This window comes from Microtus pennsylvanicus, chromosome 1, assembly GCF_037038515.1.
Source record: "Microtus pennsylvanicus isolate mMicPen1 chromosome 1, mMicPen1.hap1, whole genome shotgun sequence".
NCBI lineage: Eukaryota > Metazoa > Chordata > Mammalia > Rodentia > Cricetidae > Microtus > Microtus pennsylvanicus.
The window spans coordinates 192257424-192281570 of record NC_134579.1 but is presented as its reverse complement, the minus strand read 5'-3'; the positions used below and the strand labels follow the sequence as shown (position 1 = coordinate 192281570).

Genomic DNA, 24147 nt, shown 5'->3' with positions numbered 1-24147 from the left:
CAGCTGTTGTCTCTGTACCTGATTTTGAGGCTGTTCCTGGGCATACTTTCTACCCAGCTGATTTCTATGGCCTGTTTCTAGAAATTGGGATATCAACTCCAGTGTAGTAAACTTGTTATGTGGTTTGCTAAATATTTTTTACTGATTCCTCAAAACTCTTAATCACTTTCTCTTGTCTTCCTTGGAAGAGAATGTAGTTATTAGTGAGTTGTTGTGACAAATGCAGAAATTCCAGGTTAGTAGTCATCAGAGAAGAAAAGTCCTTGAGAAGAAAAACACACAGAACCTTTTCATTTGTTTGATTTTTCAAGACAGAGTTTCTCTAACAGCCCTGGCTTCCCTGGAACTCTTTTAGGTAGACCAGGCTGGTCTCTGCCTCCTGAGTTCTGGGATTAAAGGTTTACATCACTGCAACTCAGCTGAAATGAACTGATTTTTAATCCTAGCACTCAGGGCTCTCAGTTTGAGGTTAGCTAGAGCTGTATCTGTCGTTTTCTTTTTTTTTTTAGAGAGAAAAAAGACATTAATGAAATTTTATTTTGAAGCAGGGTCTCATGTGGCCAAGGCTGACCTTAAACTCAGAATATATTTAAAGATGACTTTGAACTTCTGAGCTTTCACCTGAGTGGGAAATTGCTGGGATTGCAGTGGTGGGCCACATTTCATATTGTGCTTGGAATTGAATCTGGCACTTGAGTCTCATCCCCAGCCAACTCCTCTAGAAAGTACAAAATAACCAAGTTGTTTCTTTAGGTTAGTTGTAACAGTTAAAAATCTGTTACAAATATAACATTCTTCTTAAAAGTTACTTGGAATACAAAATATTCTTTTGCCTTTAAAACATTTTTACGGAAGTGGAAATTGTCTTTCTGCAAAAGATTTGTTACTTGGATGGATGTGCAGTTGTGGGTATGGGTATGTATTGGTGCCCACAAAGGTCAGAATAGTGTTTTGGATCTGCTAGAGTCAGACAGTTACGCTCAACCTGATGTGTATGCTGGGAACTGAACTTGGTCTTCTAAAAGAGCTACAAGCACTTTAACCTATGAGCCATTTTTTCATTCTGAAAAATTGATCACCTCCCACCACTTTATTTATGTGTGTAGATGTGTGTGATATGCTAGTGTAGGGAGAGGCCAGAGCACTACTTAGAAGAGGGCACAGTTTTGTCCTACCCTGATAGATATCAACATTAAGCTTGGCAGCATTGCTTTTTCCCACTTGTCTCCTTGCTTGCCCTGGAATTGACAACTTTTAAAAACTTTCTAAAGTTTGAAGCAGGTCTTGCTATGTAGCACAAGCTGTCTTGGAATTTCTAGATTTTTTTTAAAGAGTACTGAAATTAAGAGAGGTGTACCACTATGCCTGGTTTAAATTGGCACATTCTGATGAATTGCAAATTTAAAATAAAAAAATCTTCCATAGAGAAACGTATTTGTGAAAAAAAAGGGGGGCGATGTGTCATTAGTAACTTAAAACAGTAATTTTTATGGATTTTTCTGTGCAAAATTTGCTCCATTTGTCAAGTTGTTTTTGGAGATGTTCTTATACTTTGGCACCTAAGGTGGCCTGTGCTTCACTGTACCTCAGGCTAGCCTTGAACTTGAGGTGCCTTAAGGTACTTTCAAGGTGCTTGAGGAACTTTCAGGTGCTGAGATTTCTGGCCTAGCAAGTTTTTGATTCCAGTCCCTTTTCTATGTTTGGTTTAAAATCTCTTTGGTGGTATATCCTAAGTTTACATAAAGAACAAAATTGTTTCTTTATTCAAGAAACAGTATTGCCTTGTTTAAATGAAATTGCTAAATAGGGAAGGGAAATAGAGACAAGACACTTCATTGTTAGGGGAATGTATGTGGTTACGTATAGTTTTTTATTTTTGAATTACAAATTCTGATACATGCTTTTCAAAGTTAGGAGTAATACCTGTTTTGTATTGGATTGGCTACCATGACCAAGGCATCTTCTATAAGGAAGGAAAGGGCTCTTTGGGGCTTTTGGTTTCAGAGGAGAGTACCACCATCGAAGGCAGAGAAGTTTGGCAGCAGCCAGAGAGCTGAGGGCTTACATTTTGAGCTACAGACAGAATATATTGAGTGAATTGGGGATAGCCAGAGATTGAGGCTTTTAAATCTCAATGCTGGCAGTTAAGTGACATACCTTTTCCATCAAAGCCACACCTCCTGAGCCTCTCCAGACAGTCAATAATTGAAATCAAACATTTAAATGCCTGAGACATGGGGCAAACATCTCATTCAGTCTACCTCAGAGTACCCATGCATTTCTGTAACATTGTGTTTCAGAGGTTGTGTAATACTTTTACTTGACATGGGTTAAGGTGCTTTTGAAACAGTTGAGTCCCTCCATTGGCTGGCTGGATTCATGATCTCTGCATTCCTCTGAGTAACTGCAGGAACGGGTTTCTGTTGCTACTGTTGTTCGCTTGTAGCACAGCATTACTGTATTGGTCAGAAGTCAGGCGCATGCTTCTGGTAACTGCCATTGTTTCCTGAGTGTTTCAAATGGAGTTAACTGCATTTCCAGTGGAAGGAAACATGGAGTTGAAAATAGAATTGTGTCAGTTCCTAGTGCAGATTTGCTCTATGAATCTTTGCAAAAGTCTTGAAAAAGTTAAGTCTTGAGGATCTTTGAGAAAAATCTCCAAACAGGATGAATTAAAGAGTTTTTTTGGTGTCTGGGCTTTGAAGGCACTTTTTTGCATTCTACCCCTCTCATGTTTGCCAAGCTGCTGTCTTCTGCTGTGACTGTGGTGGTTGACTTTTCAAGGCTGTAATGGAACTTTGGTGAACCAGTGGGCTTAAAGTGTTACTGGAGCAGGGGCTGCAGAGGGCGTTGGTTAGAAGAGCTTACTGCTCTTGGCGGAGGACTGGGGCTTGGTCTCTACTGCCCCACATGGTGGCACACAGTGTAAGGGTCTGATGCCATCACCTGAACTGTGAGTGCTCCTCTAAGTTTGTGGTGCACATAAACACTAAAGATGTTAGGGGAACCTGGGCAGTTTACCAGTGGCTATTCCTCTGAAGAAAATCTTTCCTTCCCTCAGTAACTCTTTAGTTGCCTGCTTACAAATCCTTAAGGAGGGACAGAGCATCATAAACTTCTTCCCCACTCTGACAAAGTATTGTGGGGTCGAATTTTGTGTTGGTCTTTTGGTAGTATTACTACTCTAGAGGTGGTGGAACTTGTGAGAAGGGAGCCTATAAATGAGATGTAGTCTTATGCAATAGCTAACTTTATTCAGAACCCCAGGCAATTTATGCCAAAGGCTTAGAAATCACGAGTAAAAAACTTAGGAGTTTATGCTGTATACAATAAAAAGGACGAGTCCCATGTGACAAAAACGGTTTTCTATAGATGCATAAACATTTCATTGAAGAAGAGCAGCAAGCGATAATGAGGAATCTGAAGTAAACTCAGTCCTATCCAATATACCTGGGAGGCACATGGAAGTACTCCCAAGAATGGTTCTGGGTTCGAAGAAACTAAAGTGTTCTTGGAGTGTTCTCACAAGCACTTAGAATTCTAACACAACTCCGTACCTGGACCGTTCCAACAGGTACATAATAACAACTACTAAGAGTTGAGTAAAAGTTTATGTTACGTTGGAGGGTCATGAGTTTGAGGCCAGCCTGGACTATATATATAGTGAGACACTCAACAAAAAACAAAAACCGTGGAAACAAGACTGAAAGTAGCTCAGACTGGCCCCGAGATCACTGTCCCAAAAGATGGCTAATCTTCACCTCCATTCTGCTTCCACCTCCTGTATGCTGGGATTACAGACTTGTGCCAAGTGCCTAACTACTAAAAAAAATGATACACTTTTGCTTGTAGTTAGGAAAAAAAATATATAGTTGATAAGATTTATAGTAAAAACATGAGGGCTGGAGAGAGTGCAATGTAGAAGGAGCGGCAGGCTGCTTCCTGCCTCCCAGCTCCCGGCTAGCTTTACTCAAAATAATTACACGGAAACTGTATTCTTTTAAACACTGCTTGGCTCATTAGCTCTAGCCTCTTACTGGCTAATTCTCACATCTTGATTAACCCATTTCTAATAATCTGTGTAGCACCATGAGGTGATGGCTTACCGGGAAAGATCTTAACCTGCGTCCATCTTGGAGAGGAGAGCTATAATGTCTACCTGAATCTGCTTCTTTCTTGTAGCATTCTGTTCTGTCTACTCCGTCTACCTAATTTTCTGTCCTATCAAAGGGCCAAGGCAGTTTCTTTATTAACCAATGAAAGTAACACATAGACAGATGACCCTCCTTCATCAGTGCATCAGTAAAGAGTTCTCCCAGAGGACCTGAATTCAGTTCCCAGCACAAATATGGTGGCTCATAACCATACATAAACAATACCAAGGTACATGTGTACATGGTACATATACATACATGTGTCTAAAACATCGGTAAAAAGTTAAATCTAGAAAAATTTTTTAAAAGTTCATGTGCATTGGTAACGGTTTGCCTGCATGAATGAGGGTGTTAGGTCCCTAGATATGGAGGTATGAGTGTCTATGTGGGTGCTGGCAATTGAATCTGGGTCCTCTGGAAGAGCAATCAGTACTCTTAACTGCTGAGCCATCTCTCCAGCCACCAAAAGTGATTATATGTGTAAGTTTTGTATGCATGGCCGTGTTCACTCGTGTACCATGTGAATGCAATCTCAAATCATCGGTCCCCTGGAACTGGAGACAGCTGGCTATGAGTCATGTGTGAGCTTGAAGTTCAATCCAGGTCCACTGGAAGAACAGCCAGTGCTCTCTTTACCCTGATAGTTACTTTAAAAGTTAATAGGGGGCTTGCCAGTCTCCAGAGCCCCCATTTCCAAGGACTGACTAGCCAGCCCTAATGGCTCAGATACCAATAACTTGCTTGCTCTCCTTGGCACAGCTTCTTGCACCTAAGGCCACCCGTGGCTGTTTGCCAGGGAGCATGGCCTCCCTGCTTCGTTTGGTACTAGAGGTGATCTGAAGGAAGAAGTGAGAAAAGTGGCAGGGGTGGAGTGGGGTGGGGTGGTATGCTTTATATTGGGAAGGGGTAGGGAGTTAATACAGGAGTACGTGGGGGACCGAACAATACTAAACATTTGAAAAAGTCATAAGGAATTTTACATTTACTAAATTTAGATAGTGTACATTGGTATGTGCATACATTACTTATATAGTTTATATGAAATTATGGAGTGATAATGCTTTCTATGAGAGCCATGTAAAAATTCTAATAGTACAAACCCCAGTACCAGGTATGAGAAACACCCTTTCCAGTTGGTCAGGTGAATCGAAGAGACTCTAGAAGCTAGGTTATTGCTGTTGCTCTTAATTGACTCTCAGAAATTGAAGGTAAGTCCCTATTAAGAGCTGAAGACATCACATACTTAAGACTTAAGGACTTGTGTTGATTTGACCCATAAGTAATTCCAGCACTCAGGTAACAGTTTCATTTCAGCCTTTGCTAATATGAGATTATGTCTCAAAAACCAAAACATCATCACCAAAACCTTCTGCCAAACAAGAACACAAAACAGCACCTCCCTCCAGAGTATGTATGCACTCTGGGTTTTCTTTTCAGAAATGCCGCGTTACTTATGCTCAACCCTTTCTAGTTTGGATATCTTAGTCTAGATTCCTTGACGTTTCACTTACACGTTGATGCTTTATTGTTAGCAACTAAAATGGTTAGGATTAAGAATTACCTAACAAAACAATGTATTATCTTTAAGATGTTCAAAACTATGCCATGTCCTCATGGCTTGTCAAATCTTTAGAACTGAGGCTTTGTAATTAAATATATAGCAATTAAACATCAATTTATCGGTTGGATTGTAGATACACAGGCAGTGTGTTTCACTCTGCTTTCCATTATGTCAATGAAAAAAAAAAACAGTTCTGTTCCTTTTTGGGGGGCAGGATAATTTAATTAGAACTGTTTTTGCTTTTCACCAGCTTTCAAAGGTGTTTCCGTCTTGTCTTAGGGTTAGTGAAATGACTCTGGGAAAAGCAGCTTGCTACCAAACTTAAGGTTCTGTCCTTGGATCCTACATAGATGAGGACCCACAAATTTTCCTTTTGACTTTCACAAGGGTCCTGAGGCACACGCACTTGTGGGTGTGCATATACATTAAATACAGGTGAACTACACAGGATAATGCGGCTCAACATGAGTAATCCTAGCATTTAGCTTACGGCTAGATATTTCCACAGAATGACCAAATTACTGCAAGTCCGTTGGCAGAATCATTGTCGAGTTCTGGGAAAGGGGTGGGGGTGGGGGGCAATAACTTCCTGTCAAAAGTCTAAGAGCTGGTACCCAGACGGTTAATAAACGCTGAGCCGCATGCGCATGCGCATCGCTGAGACGGCTATTGGTTCTTGATAGTCCAATCTCAAGCGGCGTTCTCCAGCCTTGCCCAATGGGGACAGGCGCGGAGCGGGGCCCGCGGAGTTTGATAGTTGTTCCTGGAGGCGGAAGTGGCGAGCCGGGCCAGTGAGACCCGTTCTGTCCCTCACAGCCTGCTGGGCGCCTCTGCTCGTGCGCCTCGGCGGCCTCGCACCGGGCGTCGCGGCGCTTTTGGAAGGTCCCGGACGTCCTGTCAGCGTGCAGCGCAGCGGGAAGGCGAGCGGCGCTGGCTCCGCAGTGCCCTGTGGCTTCCGGTCAGCGGTCGGTGACGGAGGGGCGGGTGTAAAAAGAGCGGCGGTGCGGTGCCGAAAACTTCCCGGGGCGACTGAGCTCCCGGGACCGTGAGCTTGGCTGTCTCACGTTGACTTGGCAGGGTCTCTTTACAAACACTCGGTGAGGTTTTAACGTAACAGTGAAATTTCATTGTTAGTGTTCTCCGACCTCCCATCCCCGTGCACTTTCTTTTTCTCTTCCTCTTCCTTCAAAATAAACGCTCTCCAGGAGCAATCACTTGATGGTTAGTGGCTTCCTTAGGCTCTTTACTGCGATCTACGCGGCTGTTACTTATAAGCGTAATTATTAATAACTTCTCTTCTAGGATACTAACGAACAATGTTGCCTTGAACTTGCTTCACCAATGTCTCTCTTACTGAGCATATTAAGAAACATGCTGGCATATTTTGGTGTTCCTGTAGACCAGGTAAATGTCCTAATGAATTTTGTTTATTTTTGGATCTCGTCGTCTTAAGGCAAGGTATCATGTATGTAATAAATGAAGAAAGGTGAAGTGGGTTACCTTTCGGCCCTACTAATGTATGCCACTAAGCAAACACGCTACGTGCAACAGAGTTAGTGCAAGAGGTTTATTTGGGGAGTATGGAGGGGTAGCGTGAAAGGCCATGTCAGAGTTGGGACATGAGGCAGGCAGGCAGACAGATAGGGTAGAAACAAGAGGAAGAAGAGAGCTAACAGGAAAAGAGGCAAGAGAGCAAGCTGTGCCTAATAGGAACTTTTACGGGATGCACATGTCTCACAACTGACGATGGAAAGGCACTTGGCGACAGGTGATAACATACCTGCTATGGCGGTAGAGGCAAGCTGCTGCCTTGGCAGAAATCAACAGTGTAGCGCAGGCTAAATGTCTGGATTTTGCTGACTTTATTCTTGGGTCTCGTTGTTTTGAGCCAGGGAATCTTGTAGCCCATGCTGCCCCTCTCCTCCTATCCCCACCTCCCAAGGGCTGGGATTATAGATGTCCACCATCAAGTTGGGTTGTCGTGTGTCATTTTGAACACGTTTTCTGCCCTGGTTAGTTTTTGTCGACTGGACATTAAAGTCTCGTGGGAAGAGGGAACCGCAAGGAACTGCCTAGGTCAGATTGGCCTCTGGTCTTGTCTCTAAGAGATTGTCTTTACTGTTAAAAGCTGCCTGTGAAGGACACCATTCTTCAGCAAATGAGTCCTGAGGTATACAAGAAAGCTAGCTGAGCATGACCCAGTGGTTTCTGCTTGACTTCCTGCCCGACTTCCCTCACCGATGAGTTGGGACTGAGAAGTTGTGCTGGCTAGTTTTACGTCAATTTGACACAAGCTATTGTCATCTACGAAGAGGGAACCCTGGTTGAGAAATTGCCTTCATAAGATGAGGCTGTAGGCAGGTCTGTCGAGATTTTCTTAATTAGTGATTGGTGGGGGAGGGCCCAGGTCCTGGGTTCTGTGAGAGCAGGAAAAGCAAGCCATTAAGCAGCACTCCTCCATGGCCTCTGCTTCAGCCCCTGCCTCCAGGTTCTTGTCTTGACAGCTTTCCTCCCCCAGTTGCTTTTGGTCACGGTGTTTCATCACAACAATAGTAATTCACAGTAGGACAGAAGTGTGAGCCAACTAAACCTGTTCCTCCCCTAAGTTACTCTTGGTCATTGTGTTGATCACAGCAGCAGATTGGGAACAACAACCTAACACCCGGGTGTGGTACAGTCCTGTAATCTCAGTTGTGAGAGACACTGAGACCTGGGGGTATCACATTCAAGGCCTCCTTAGGCTGCAGCGTGAGTGAAGACCAGCTTGGGCTACTCAGCTTAGTGAGACTGCATCTCAGAACAAAAAGCCATCAAATTGGGCTGGTGCTGCGCAGATCAGTGGCTCAGAATGAGCAAGGCTCCTAAATGCAGTTTATTAGGGAAAGAAAACCTCTGTGTAGACATTTAATTGTTACTTCTCTTTAAGTGGGAGAAAGGTGAATTTGCAATAGTGTAACTTTGATAGTTTTGATAGTTTAAAAACGCTGGCAAGGTGGTTAGTAATCTGTTTACTCTTTTGGGTCAAAACCCAATAAGGGAAACAACAGAGGGAGTGCCTTAGTCAGGGTTTGTATTGGTGTGAAGTGTAGTGGCATTTCATTTGTATTTTAATAAATAATGCTTGCCTGAAGATCAGAGTAAAACAGCTACACTGGTCAGCCTTACAGCCAGGCAGTGTTAATACATACCTTTAATCCCAGTGGCTTTACTAGTTGCCATAGAAACTGGGCAGTGTATGCCTTTAATCCCAGTGGTGCACACTTTTAATCCAAGTAATAAAGAGGAATATAAGATGGGAGGAGACAACTCTCAGACACAGTCTCATTTTGAGATTCCTGGAGGCAGGTTTGCCATTTAGGACTGAGGTCAGGGTAAGAGCCAGGGGCTGGCTGTTTTGCTTTTCAGATTTTTTAGGTTGAACCCCAGTTTCTTTCTCTCTCTGAGTTTTTATTAATCATGCTTCACTGGGCCATGCCTCTTTTTTTTTTTTTTTTTTTTTTTGGATGTGGGTGGATTGAACTTAGGTCCTTAGGAATTATAAGTATACTTTGTACAGCTGAGTGTAGAGTACTTTCAATAGACGTGTTTTGGTCTCCCTAAATTCTAATATTTATAGGTCTAGGATCTGTTTCTTCTAAATTGTACTCTCTGATATGAGAGCTACTGCCACATGTCCCTGCCTTACCTTTTCCTTTTAAATTTTGATACAGGGTTTTGGTATATGCTAAAATACAAGCCAGGATGGCTTTTAATTTTCTTTCCTGCCCCAACAACCCAAGTATTGGGATTACAGGCATATTCCAGGATACCCAGCCTCATGCCACATTTAAGTACTTTAAATATTTGAATTAAGTTCTGCTATAGGCATAAAATAACACATTTTGAAGACCTAATGAAAAAAGGTAAAATTTTATTAGTAATTTTAAAATATTCATTATATGTTAATATATGTGTGGAGGCCCAAAAATGTGAGCCTATTCCATCTTGTCTGAAGGTCAGAGAGTTTGAGGTTGCTCAAAGTTGGGAACAGCAGCTGTGGCTACACACCCAGTCTGTTGTTTTAGACATAGAGAAGGCTAATCGAGGTGTGTCCTCTCCACCCTGACCACAGGTCAGGGAATTCAAGCATGCTTCTTTTGAAAAAGGAGCTTTGACCTCTGGAGTGGCTGCCTTTAGGATACTTGGTCTAGGGGGGTTCACTACCTAAACAACGGAATGCTTTTCTCACCAGTTAATGGCTTGATGTCTCAAAGTATTGAAATAGGTAACTGTTCTAGTTGTCCTTTGTATCATGTTAAAGCAGTCTTTTGCCCTCCCCCCATTTTTGTATTGGGGTATAAAGGTGTATGGAAAATTAAACCTGGGGCAGACTCAGAACTCGCTATGCGGCAGGCACTGAGTTGCCCTCCTGGCGCTACCCTATGTTTCTGTGATACTTTCTTATCTCTGTCCCTCCTACTTAACATTTTCTAATCCTCACAGTCCTATGCTGGGATGCAGGACTCCACCACAGCTAGGATCACAGCAGAAACTCTTGACATGGCACCCAACGTCGGGTGGCTTACGTCATATATGTACTTGTATTATATTTCTTCTGGAGAGCACCTGGGGTGGTACTCCTATCCATGGTGACAGTTACTGCCCTGTAGGGTGCAAATAAAATTAAAAGTTGTCTGGGCTTGCCCTCATATTAACGGAGGAGAGAAATCTGCAAACGAAACAAAGGCTCCTGTCACTGATGTGTCCCATTGTATAATACTCAGACTAGCTGACAAGAGCTTACAAGTGTATCAGAACAGACACAATCAAACTTGTAGGGGGCATGACTTGTGTAACCAGGAACAGGTAAAACTAAACCAGTCTTGAGGCTAAAGTTGGGTCAGGGCCTCCTTAGCATGTGAGTGAATGTAAGTCAGTTAGATAGCAGCTTGTTTGGGGCATGAGAAAATTTGCCTGACCCCAAAGAATGTATATTTTGTTGGTGAGTAGTGGGGGACTAAATTGGAGATATAGAGCAGGCCCCAGTAGCAGGGGCCTTACAGGATGATTAAACAAGGTATATTGACTGGAGTGCGCTGTGGAGACCGGGCTGGGAGAGCTGATGAGAGGCTGAGGCTAGTGACAGATTCCATGTCAGAGTCAGGTGTCTGGGTTTGAGCAGATTGACACAAAGAGGGGGACCCAAGTCTGTACTACCAGCTCCTCCTGAGGGTGAGGCCAGAAGATCTCAAGTTGGGGTACAGATTGAATTTAAGCCTAGTCTGGGCAATTTGTGAGAGTTCTGTCTGAAATATCAGTTTCAAAAAAATTCTATCTCAGTTTTTTCACCTGGACCATATCCTGATTGCCAGTGATTCTGAAATCCAGGTTTTCTTTTGAGTTCTAAAATTGTGACTATTTTTATCTGATTACTGATTGTACTACTTATAAAATATTCTCATGAGGGTCCTAATGGGAGAGTGCTATAATTTATACTAATAAGGACAGAATATTTACGTTATAGTAGCACATTCAGTTTAAATGCTTTGTAAAGAGCCAGTTTCCAGTATATTCAAGCTGCCATATATAAATAACTCTTAGTTGGTTGTGAGCCATCAAGTAAGTTCTAGGGATCAAACCTTGGTCCTCTGAAAAGCAGCCAGTGCTTTTAACTTCTGAACCATCTCCAGCCTTCCTCACCCTTTTTTTGATACAGGGTTCTCACTGGCCTAAGATTCCCCATTCAGCTAGGCTGTCCAGCCAGGAGACCTCAGGCACCCACCCATCTCTGCCTTCCCAGCTCTGGGGTTCCCAGAGTGCATCCCCATGCCCAGCTTTTTTACATGGACACTAGATATCAAATTTGGGATCTCAGCATCCATGGTGAACTTTATTGACTAAATTGTTTTCCAAGATAAATGTTAATAAAGTTTAATTTTTCAAGGAAGACACTTTAAAAGTATGCTATTATGTTTTCTTTGAATACATAAATGTTACTACACCTGTTGAATCTCTTTTTTTCTTAGATAAATATAAACATATTTAGCTGAAGTGTATTTAAACAAAGCTTTATTTATAGGATTTGTTGATATGGCAAAATAAAGATTATGGGTCAGCTCGGAGTATCATTCGTATGATTGGGAGAGTGCTTCCTTTAGAACCTTGTCGAAGACCTAATTTTGAGGTAAGTTGGTCACCATATGTTGTTTAAGTCCTGTGTGTAAAGTAATCCTGAACACTCCCAGGAATATAGGGTAGAAGGAAAGGAAATGTGCCTGCAAGCCAAGAACCTTTACTGCTGGAAATAAGTCATCTCACACATGTTTGCTTCTTGAATTCAGTCCAAAGACAGGTACAAAGAATACCTGGGAGCTTGTTCTTACTTTACTTTATTTGTATTTCTGCTGTGTATAGATGAGATTAGCCATGGGAGAAGATGTTGTTATTTGCTTAGGTAGTAAACTAACATGACTCCAGTGTTTTCCCTTTTCTGTTTCAGACTGTTATCATTTGATACGATGAAGCACGAGGCATGTGCTTTCCCTGATTCCCGATGGAGCTCTGACTTTGTTCTCATTGTTGTTTTAGCTGATTCCGCACTTGAACTCTGAGGAGTCTGGTGATTATGAACCTGTTGTTCCATCTTTTGCTGATGTTTTGTGTGTGGCAAATGATGAAGAAGCCGGAGAAGCCAGTTATCTCAGATTTCGGTAATTTTATATGCATGTCTTGGGATGTGGGTGTAGCCTAAAACGTGAATGTTTGCATGCCCTGAAGTTTGTTCCTACTGACTGGACAATTTTGTTCTGTTTTTGTGACATGCTATGTCCTGATATTTTCCTAATGTAGGAATGGCATCTCATTTTTTAGTGTGTATGTTTAAAATTACATTTTGCATTTAAATTTTTGAAAATTATATTTTCCCTTCATACACAAATGAATTTTATTTTTATCAAATCACCCCTCACCCTTCTACTCCAATTCTTCATATATCCTCTCCACTCTCTTCCCAATCTCATATTGTCCTGTGTGTGCACATGTGTGTGTGCTTATGTGTGTGTGTGTGTTTGTGGATGTAAAACCTATTTAGCCCAGTTAATGGTATCTGCGTGTGCATGGGTGGAGGGCTGCCTTTTAGGACTTGAAGTGCATTGCTCCAAGATCTTTTGGCTTTTAAAATTTCCATTGAAAAGTCAACTGGTATTCTAATGGGTTTGCCTTTATATGAATTGTAACTTCTTTTCTTTTCTTTCTTTTTTCCTTTTTTTTTTTTTTTCAAAACAGGGTTTCTCTTTAGCTTTGGAGCCTGTCCTAGAACTAGCTCTTATAGGCCAGACTGGCCTCGAACTCACAGAGATCTGCCTGCCTCTGCCTCTGCCTCTGCCTCCTGAGTGCTGGGATTAAAAGTGTTCACCACCACCGCCTGGCTGTAACTTCTTTCTTGAAAATTGCATATCTTTTCTTTTTTCTGTATATTCAGTGTTTTAATTATAAAGTGGCCTGGGGAATTTCTTTTTGTCCCTATTTCCATAAGTTAAGAAATTTTCTTCTATGATTTTATTGAATGATGTATGCCTTTGGCTTGGCATTCTTCTATTCTCATGAGTCACAGATTTTCTCTTTTCAGTTTCTCCCAAAGTTCCCTTATGTTCTTTTCTTTAACTACCATTTACTTGACTTTGTGGTCCATTTCCTCTCTCTTTCTTTCTGCCCCATTTATTGTTTGGTAAGGCTGTCCACTGAGTATTTGCAATGGGTGACTGAAGTTTTCATTTCCATCTTCATTTGCATTTGTATTTGCTTTAATATTTCAGTCTTTCTCTTGAATTCATTTTTCATGTCCTAAATTGTTTGATGATTTCATTTGTCTCTGTTTTCTTGGACTTCAATCAGGAGTTTATTCTAGTCCTCTTTAACTTCATTTAGGTGTTTGTTTCCTCTTCAAAGTCTTTGAACTCTTTATAATCTTAAAATTCTTTGTCTTGAGATTCATTTGAATTCTTTTTGATGAGGAATATTACTGTAGGATTGGTGATATTTGGAGGGCATATTGTCTTGATGTTTCATGTCACTTATACTTTTGCAGTGGGACCTTGGGCATCTGGAGTTAGGTTGTGGAATTGATGGGAGTGTTGTATTCTACCTATGTTGAGTTGTTGAGTAGGTTTTTTTTTTTCCTGTTACCATATTTGAACTGGTTTCAGAGCAGCTAGGAAGTCCTGGGATTGCTGATCAAGGCTGGCTATGTGAGTGATTGGGTGAGCTCCAGGACAGGTGGAATGAGACCAAGTTGTCGGCAGAGCCCTGAAGGCTTGTTCATATTTATACCTAATGCCAGGTCTAGGGGTCAGTGGGTTATCAGGTGGGTTTCAGGGTCATGTTAATATTGTTTTCTGTATTATAAATAAAGCATTTAAAAATAAATGTTATATTTATGTATTCAGCCCTCTCTCATGGTTTCCATGTGGACTCTATCCATGGATTCTCATATGGGTTCTACACAATGAAATCAAATATTATAGATGAAAATTCCAGAAATTTCCCCAAAGCAAAAACTTGACTTTGTCGCATTTCAGATACTTTGCTATAGTTACAAAAATGACGTAACATAAAGGTCTTGTATTGGGTATCTTAGGTATTTTAGAGATAACTTGAGCAAAGGATATGCATAGGTGCCATTTTATATAAAGAACTTGAGCCTTGGCTTTTGGTGTCTGTAGGGTTCCTGAAACAGTACTTCACGAATACTGACTGAAGTGGACTATATTTCAAATTTTGGATGTATTTATATTTTTAGGAAATGCTAACTTAATATGTTAGAATATTCATATAGAGGCTTTTGGCATCCTGAATGTCAATTAGTCAAAGATTCTAGCTAAATTTATTATATATCCAGCTGGTTTATTAATTTTCAAAATTTTAGAAGATATAAACTGACCCTGATATAATCCTAAATGCAAGACCCTTCAGAATTTATGTAGAATTATGTAGAATTTCTGAATAAACTTGTACTATTTAAAGTTAATCAGTAAAGCAATTACAGGTTAACTATTTTTGTTTTACAATTTGAGGAAAGATTTATTTTCTCATTTCCTTGCTGCTTATTGGCCATGCATTCTATATATGAATACAAAAGTAAAGAATAATATGAGTTGCTTTATCTTGGTGAATCTAGGGATCATCTCAGGTCAGAGAGGTACTTTGATTTATTTAACTTATTTATATTTGTGTGCTAGAGATTAAATCCAGGGCCTTGCACATGCTAAGCAATACTCTGTACTGAGCTACATCTCAGCCCATTTTTTTCTTTTTTTTTAATTTTTTTTTTTAGATTTATTTATTATGTATACAACATTCCTTCCATGTATGCCAACAGGCCAGAAGAGGTCACCAGATCTCATTATAGATGGCTGTGAGCCACAATGTGGTTGCTGGGAATTGAACTCAGGACCTCTGGAGGAGCAGTCAGTGCTCTTAACCTCTGAGCCATTTCTCCAGCCCCCGTTTTTTTTTTTTTCCTTAAGAAATTTATTTGTCATGTGTATGTCATGGGGGAGGGAGAATGACTGTGAATGCTGTGGGTTCCTGGGGCTGGAGTACAGGATTGAAACGCCTGACTTGGTATAGTGGTGGGAGCGGCGGGCTGTGTCCCGCTACCCGGCTACCTTTACACCCAAAATAATTACACGGAAATTGTATTCTTTTAAACACTGCCTGGCCCATTCGTTCCAGCCTCTTATTAGCTAATTCTCACATCTTGATTAACCCATTTCTAATAATATGTGTAGCACCACAAGGTGGTGGCTTACCAGGAGAGATCTTAACCTGCATCCATCTCGGAGAGGAGAGCTATGGCGTGTGTCTCACTGCCTTCTTCCTCCCAGCATTCTGTCTGTTTACTCCGCCTACTTAATTTTCTGTCCTATCAAAGGGCCAAGGCAGATTCTTTATTAACCAATGAAAGTAACACATAGACAGATGAGCCACCTCCATTAACTTGTATTCTGGGAGCTGGGTCAGCCTGGACTTCATGAGAACCTGTCTCAAAAGGAAAAACTAAACAAAAAACTAATTTTGCAAGAACAGTGGGCTCTCTCCCTGTTTCTTTTTATCTCTCTCTGTCTCTCTCTTTTCGAGACAGGGTTTCTCTGTGTAGCCTTGACTGTTCTGGAATTCGTTGTGCAGACCAGGCTGGCCTTGAACTCGGAGGTCTGCACGCTTTGTCTCCCAAGTACTGGGATTAAAGGCATGGGCCACCATGCCTACCTGAGTTTTTTTTTTCAGTTGAACGTTTTCCTCCCTTTGTTTCTTCTTTCCTTTCACCCACAGACATGGTCTACCGAAAAAGGAGGAGGAAGGGAAAATTGCTCTTTTTCATTCTTCAAAACTAATTTGGGATCCATTGTCACCTGCTCTAAGACAGAACAAACCAGTGAAAAATGATCTGCCAACAAGTGAGGCTGCCATTAAAAAAATAGCTGCCCTTGAGGATGAGCTCAGTTTTCTTCGGGCTCAGATTGCTGCAATTGTGGCAATGCAGGAGCGGAGAGAGAGCGAAGAGACTGGTAAGTAGTGGAGAGTGACGCTGAGCTGACCCTAAGTCAGCACCCTTCTCAACACAGACAGCAGTAGATACATCCTAACGGGCTGACTGTCATAGTGACGCTGAGCTGACCCTAAGTCAGCACCCTTCTCAACACAGACAGCAGTAGATACATCCTAGAGGCTGACTGTCATAGTGACGCTGAGCTGACCCTAAGTCAGCACCCTTCTCAACACAGACAGCAGTAGATACATCCTAACGGGCTGACTGTCATAGGAAAGGAAGGGCTGCAAACAAGAGTTAGCTGTGCCACTGAAGGTCTTTGTTTAAGAAGTCATGACTTCGAAGTAAGCCTTTTTAATTCTTTAGCAAAGAACTGGAAGCCAGGCGTGGTGGCCCATGCCTGTGATTTGAGAATTCAAGAAGCTGAGGCAGAGGGATTGACTTGAGTTCTAAGCCAGTCTTGGCTATAGTGTGAGACCATGTCTCAAAAACCAAAACTAAACCTGGGGATAGTTGATAGAATGCTTGCCTCATGTTCACAAGGCTTTGGGTTAAATCCACAGTATCACATAAAATGGCATGATTGTGTTTAATTCTAGAATTTGGGATGTAGAGACAGGAGGATTAAAAGTTCAAGGTCATCTGTAGCAACAGAGTTTGAGGTTAGCCTAGGCTTCATGAAAATCCTTTTCAGAAACGCCAAACAAGACAAAATAAAAAACTAGTACCATTCCCCAAACTAATAAATAATTTTTATTTTTCTAATTTTTTAAATGATTTATTTATTTTTATTTTAAGTGAATTGGTTTTTGCCTCTATGTATCTGTGTACTAGTGTTTCAGAGCCCCTGGAACTGTATTTGCCATGTGGGTTCTGGGAATTGAATCGGGGTCCTCTGAAAGAGTAGTCAGTGCTCTTTATTTATCTGTCTGTATTTCATGTATATGTACCACATGTACGCCTGATGCCTACAGAGACTAGTGTCAGAAACAGTGATGAGCTGCCCTGTGGGTCCTGGGAATTGAACCCAGGTCCTCTGTAAGAACATCGAGTGTTCGTAACTGCTGAACTGTCTTTTTGGCTTATCTTCAGTGTTTTTTTAATGTTATGTTCTCACCAACAGGTGAATATTTCCAGATGTCTTTTTTTTAAAAACTTTTGGAGATGTATCTTGTTTTAAATGTAAAATTTAGGGTCTGGAGAGAAGGCTCAGTAGTTAAGAGCACATACCTGGTGTTCCAGAGGACCTGAATTTGGTCCTTAGTACCCATATTGGGTGACTCATAACCCTTTGTAACCCCAGCTGAAGGGGAATCTGACATCCTTTTCTGCCCTTCAAGGTCACCTGTGCTCATATGCACATTCTCCCTCATACATAATTAACAATAAAAACAAAATCTTTTTTAAAAACTGCGAGACTTCAGCTATATAGGTAGTGAGTTCTTCTCACAGCTGATTTGGTTGTGAGGTGCTCTGTGTAAGTATGATTACTAAAACTTTATGTATGTATGTGTGTGCAATATACAAATAACAGGATCATGTGAGTATACCCTTTGTTTTTAAGCAAGGATGTTTATTCTCAGCTCTTCAGGAGCAGATTTATGAGAAAGTTAAATGCTCATCTCAGGACAGCACCTGTTTCTCAGATGTCATTTTAGAGCGGGTACATCAATTTGAGTACTTCTAACTAGAAGTTGTTAGCGTTTGCTTTGAAACCGGAGAGTGAAGTTGAGATTTTCTGTGGATTCGTAGGAATCAGTTTGTTTTCTCTTTAAACTGAATCCTTTAGGGTGTGCCTTGAGACGTCCTGACTGGATTAGGAGTGAACTGACCCTTCGGACGGCCACTCCTCGAGCTTACTCGGCAGACGGGGTTGGCTTGCTTTCTCGGCTGCCTTGCCGTGGTTGAGCAGCGTCCCAGAGGCACTGGTTCTCTGTTATGCTGCAGAGAACTGTGTGTGGTTTTGGTTTCTCAACAGACTACTTTGCTTTAGGCTTCTGTGACCTGAGTGACGAACCCAGCATGGAACAAACGCTGTCGCCATCACTGACTGCTGGCCTGAGTGAGGAGCCAGATCACTCTCCAAGTTCAGTATTTTCTTCTCCTCCTCCTCCACCACCTCTGCCTCAGTTTTCTCTCCCGCCATGTTTTCCCCCTGTGCAACCTGGATCTGCTAGCAGAGATGACCCAACACCTGCTGTGGGAAAGCAGCACTCAGGTGTTCACAAGATGGGCGGTAGCCATTGCTCAGAAAGCCGTGGAGTTAGTGACGTTCCAAACATGCTGGATGTTCTTAAGGACATGAATAAGGTCAAACTCCGTCCCATTGAAAGGTACGTCACCAACATTTGGGGAAGGAACTGAAATTCTATCAGTTGTTTTAAGAGAAATTGTTTGAGAGTTGGTGTGTGTCTCTTACTCCTTACCTCCTGTGGCCACCCTCTGGGAGACAATCGCTTTTAGTTCTTTTTTGACTATTTCTTTTATTGTCTTACCATACTTCACATTTTTCTGGTATGTTAATTATATTTACTCCATATTGTAAAGAATTAGGAATACAGTAGTGCCTTTTACCCAATATTTTGCTTTCTCTGATATTGGTCACCCTTCAGTGGAAAGTTCCAGAAGTAGCCTGATTAAATAGTTATAATTCAATGAAGACTGATTGAATGATCAAACTAATGAACAACTGCCAAATGATGTTCTTTTCGTAGATAGAACCTGGTCCTTTAAACAGTCTTAAAAGTTTCTTTCCTTCCTTCCTTCCTTCCTTCCTTCCTTCCTTCCTTCCTTCCTTCCTTCCTTCCTTCCTTCCTTTCTTTGTTTTTTTTTTTGTTTTGTTTTGTTTTGTTTTGTTTTTGGAGAGAGGGTTTCTCTGTGTAACAGCCCTGGCTGTCATGAAACTCTTTTTAGACCAGGTTGGCCTAGAGATCTGCTTGTATCTGCCTCTTGAGTGCTGGAATTAAAGGTGTGTGTTACCATGCCTGGCTCTTGAAGAGTACTTTACATTTTCTTCAGTGGTGCTGGACATCACGGCACATGCCTATACTTTCTGTGCTTGGACAGCAGAAGCAGGATCATAAGTTCAAGTCCAACCAGCCTGGTTTGTAGTAGTGAAAATGAGGAGCCTTGGGTCATGACAGGCTGCGGGAGATCCCAACCCATGTGGTTTCTTGGTTTTCTAATTTTGAATTCTTAGTACTCTTTAGATTCCTTAATTCATGGCAGAAATCTCTTAAAGATTAATTAGATTATAATATATTATGCTCATATTCCTGCTGTGTTTGTGAACAAAGAGCTAAAATTGCATTAAAGTTTTAATATATTTGATTGTGTTTTTTAAAAACTAGGTCACCAGGTGGTAGACCCATTCAGAAGAAAAGACAGAGTTTACAATGGGATCCAGTGTCTTTAATATCCAATGCACTTAAGAAGAAGTTTGCATTTCAGGATGACTCCTTTGACAGCGAAAACAGATCTTGGGAGTGTTCTCCATTTTCTAGTCCAGAAACGTCAAGGGTAAGTTGTGGACTAAAGCGTTACTTGCTTTCTCAAGCATGCATTTATGATGGGCTCTGCATCCATACAGATTCTCTTAGATAAGTTATGCACTATTTTTTTTCTATTATTTATTTGCAGTGAGATTTTACATGATGGCCCAGGCTGGCCTAGACTTAGGGAAATCTTCCTCCTTTAGCCTCTCAAGTGCTCGAACAGAGCTGTGAGTTGCTATGGCAGGCTTATCCATTAGTTTTGTTTTTTTAATGCTAACCTTTTTTTCTTGCCAACTTTGCATTATTATTATTTTTATGCTTTTAGCTTATCATGAAATAAAAGATGATTTGAAACATACATATGCACGTGCTCATAATGATTTGTCCTAGGTAGGTGCTAAGTTGCTGTTGCTATCTGTAGTGTGAATGAGATATTAGAAATGCTAAGGACTAGGGAAGAGCTGTGCATGGAGTCAGCCTAACCATACTGCATGTGAATATTCCATTATGTTGGCCATCAAACAGGAAGGGTTTGGATTATTTAGTTGAATGGAATGTTAACCCTGCATTTTTTTTTAAAAAAAGCAAACAGGGTAATAGTCATCTCCACCCCCTATTTTTCCCTCTGAGATAGGCTCATCATGTAGCTGTGACTGGCCCAGACCTCACTATGCTGAGTTCTGCCTCTGTCCTGAATGCTGAGATTAAAGGCTTGTGCCACTTGGCCAGAATCAGCGCTGTCTTTAAAGTAGTGTTTATTGGATGCATAAGAAGGTGTGCTTTAAGGGGTGGATGATTTTCATAAGTGTCTAGTTGACATCAGACAGAATAAACCCTTTGCAATCAAGAGGACTGGAGGAGGGACAGCTTCTGAAATCAGTAGATAGCACTCAAGTGCCCTGCAGCAGAGAGAGACTGGAAAACTGAAATCCTACAGCTGCTCAAATAGCACAACAGTGTGGGAGGTGTGCGTCTTCCAGGAAGGCACATTGTCAGTTAGGTGCGGTCCACGAGGTTGTCACTGTGTGTGTACTCAGAAGATGGGGTATGTATGAACTTCAGGGCTAGGGATCTAGTTAAGGGGTAGTATGCCAGGCTAACATGCACGATATAGTAGGTTCAATGCCCAGTAACCTAAAACAAACCAACAAAATGCCTGCCCTCCTTCAAACAAAACAAGGAAGGCAAAAAGTAGTTCTTTTTGTAATTACAAGTTGCGTCTTAAGAATGAGACTGAAGTAGGAGTTTAATTCTAACATTTGTGTAGCACGTGGCTGTTTACAGCGGAAGGTGCCTCTGTAGCCATGTGCTCTGCTCATGTGAGTCAACCATATCTTAGATGGAGATACTTGGGAAATGAGCAAACAAAACAAAAATCCTTCCTGCTTCTGAAATGAGTCCTCAGCTCGGAGCACAGCTCCTGACATAGATTACTCTCATTATGTGCTATGGAAGGGACTAAACCTGACCTCTAAGGTCATCTAGTATTTTATTCTTACCTGGCTTTTTGCTTTCTCTCCTTTTTTCTTTTTAACGTTTTAGTAATTTCCATTTTAAACATTTGCTTTTTTTCAGTTTTGATGTCACATTTCTCCAACAGAAAATCAGCGATCTAAGGGAAGAACTGGTAATATAAAAGAAGTTATTCAAGGTATCAGAAGTGAAAGCTGGGCCTACACTCGAGATAGATAGATGCAGAAATGCTCCGTGGTGTCTTCCGCTGCCTTTCAGAGAACCACAACCTCTGATAGGGTGACTAGGCCGTGTCCTGAGACCCATCTGTGCTCAGCCTGAGGAAGACGTTTACAGATGCTTGTCCCTGGTTCTGGAAGTTCTGGCAATTAGCTGGCTGTGAAGAGAGTCAGGTCTGTGTGCGTGCTACTGAAAATGGAATGCATTCTACAGTGATTTCCCTAAACAATTATGGCTTCCTACTTAAGTGCCTTTGTAAGTCGCTATTGAGGGGACAAGACTAAAGCCTTTTTAAACCCAGGCCCAGTCTTTGTGAGAGTCTAACCTAGCAGGCACCCCACCCCATGTACCTGTAAATTTAGAAAAATCCACAACAGGCCCAAAAACTGCCTGGCTGCCCAGAGACTTGAGGACGGCCAATCAAGAAGCTAGACAGACAAGTTGTTTTCATTTTTTATTTTATTTTTTTACAGTTACTGGGTGGTTTTGTAAAAAGTTACAAAAGTCCCCTCTTGACTTAGAGCCAACTATCCCCCTACCCAATCCAGTAATGCCAAGGCTTGCAGTTTTTCCCTTAAAAGAACCTTTGCACTGTGAGCTCGGGACCTTTCTTCCTCATCCGCTGTGTGGGTGTGTGGGACAAAGCAGCCCCTCCTTGTAAGCCTGTCAAACAATAAAAAAAACAAACTTGTGTAATTGCATCGGAAAGTGGGCACCGTGGTGGTCTCCATTCAGGAACAACGGTATGATGTGGTGTATCTGACTTCAGCAACTCGGAGATTTTCTGTGAGCCAAAGATAATTCTTTTCATTAAGAAAGTCATAGTTTTAGTCATGTAAGACTGAACTTTCTAAAATTGAGGTAATAAATTCTTTTGACTGTCAGGTGCTGCAAGTAGAAATAGACTCTTGAAAAGTTTCATCCACACTGGCTCTGTACGTACATAAGCCTGGCATGTTCATCCACACTGGCTCTGTACGTACATAAGCCTGGCATGTTCATCCACACTGGCTCTGTACGTACATAAGCCTGGCATGTTCATCCACACTGGCTCTGTACGTACATAAGCCTGGCATGTTCATCCACACTGGCTCTGTATGTATATATGCCTGGCATGTTTCCTTTGTTCTCTATCACATTTGTGCCCTCCCCTTTTTGTAAATAGATTGTACAATAAATGTATCTTTTGAATTTGGTTGAGTTTTATAACAATTCGTTATATTCTTACTATTTTATGAAGTCTTGATTTCTTTGTGAGAGGTAGTTGTGTAATTACATTCTCTCCTCATGTGTATGCCAGTGTGATGAACAAATTTGCATGTTTCTCTACATGCTTTAGCCCGGGCTACAGTCAGGGAGCAGGGAGGTAGAGTGTGTGTTAGTGGACTCAGCACCCACCTACTTTGCCAGGTTCTCTGATTTCAGAAGAGACTTAACTTGCCCATCACTTTTATTTATTTATTTATTTTTGGTTTTTCAAGACAGGGTTTCTCTGTGGTTTTGGAGCCTGTCCTGGAACTAGCTCTGTAGACCAGGCTGGTCTCGAACTCACAGAGATCCGCCTGCCTCTGCCTCCCGAGTGCTGGGATTAAAGGCGTGCGCCACCACCGCCTGGCCTATTTATTTATTTATTAAAATTTTATCATTCAGCAGGGTCTCTGAATTTTGAATGGCACTTATGACTAGCCTTAATGCTTTCCCTGTGTTGACTCTCTCAGTCCCCACATCAACATGGTGGGGTAGGCTTTTGTTAACCTCACTCAGTAGATGAGAAACTGGGCATAGGCGTTACTATCCCAGTTAATCTCCCAAAACCTCACAATTTACTAGGTGAGTTAGGATTTGAATCTAGGCAGATGGGTTTCCCAACTCACATTTTGATCTTGAAACACTGTAAACACTTATAAAATTTTAATCTATTTATTTAAACTTTGTGTTATCACAGAAAGCATTTCAGACAGTTTACAGATAAAGTGTGTAAAAGCAGTGTAGCAACAAATTTCGTCTTTAAAAACCCTTAAGGATGTAATTTTCTCTATTCACCACTAGAGGGAAGCACAGCACCAAACACGCCTAGGTTGACAACAGCTGTTAACCATATCCAATTGACAACTGTTGAGAAATCATAGACAAAACAAGGTTAGATTAAGTATTAATTGTACAAGCAGTTTATATAAAGGGAAGTCATAAATTATAAATACCCATATCCTTGACACACCTAAGATTACTCATATCATTAAGTGAATTCAACTTTCCCCCACCAAGTAGATACTTCTCTTTAGCTAAAATTGTACTTATTATTTGTCTTATATGTGTATGAGTAGGTTAGGGGACAGTTTTCAGGAATTGTCCGTATGGACTCTGGAGGACTAGTTGTCAGACCCAATGGCAAGTGCTTTTACTCACTGAGCCATCTTGCTAGCCCACAAATAGATGTTTGTTAAAAGTCAGTAATTAGGCAAGGCATGGTATTGTTTAACTGTTAGCGTTCAAGATTGCTGTAGGATTCTTCCAAGTTCCTAAGCTTGATATGGCTATTTTACTGCTGGGAAAAGCACAGGAATCACTGTGAATAATGGCTACAAGTTTGCTTTTTATCTCAGCTTTATCTTGGTAAGGTGATAGTTTTACTGAGTAACTGGAGTTTATGCATGTATTATAATACATGCATGTATTGTCATTGTGTAAAAGATCACCTCTCCGTGCTCCCTGATGTTAGTC

The 24147-nt window shown here is 41.3% G+C and overlaps 1 protein-coding gene across 2 annotated transcripts; it reads left to right on the top strand.

The window, feature by feature from the left end:
- The first annotated feature begins 6503 nt into the window (after positions 1 to 6503).
- Mtfr2 (mitochondrial fission regulator 2) lies at positions 6504 to 22572 on the top strand. Of its 2 annotated transcripts, none has more exons than XM_075959280.1 (8): positions 6504 to 6673; positions 7018 to 7119; positions 11774 to 11878; positions 12283 to 12404; positions 16024 to 16259; positions 18234 to 18573; positions 19591 to 19759; positions 21310 to 22572. In XM_075959280.1, the coding sequence occupies exons 2-8, from the start codon at positions 7057 to 7059 to the stop codon at positions 21313 to 21315; spliced, it is 1041 nt and encodes a 346-aa protein (XP_075815395.1). In that variant the 5' UTR covers positions 6504 to 6673; positions 7018 to 7056; the 3' UTR covers positions 21316 to 22572. The 2 variants fall into 2 exon arrangements, with proteins under 2 accessions (XP_075815395.1, XP_075815394.1); XM_075959279.1 differs by having other exon boundaries at positions 6587 to 6812.
- Positions 22573 to 24147: the final 1575 nt, after the last annotated feature.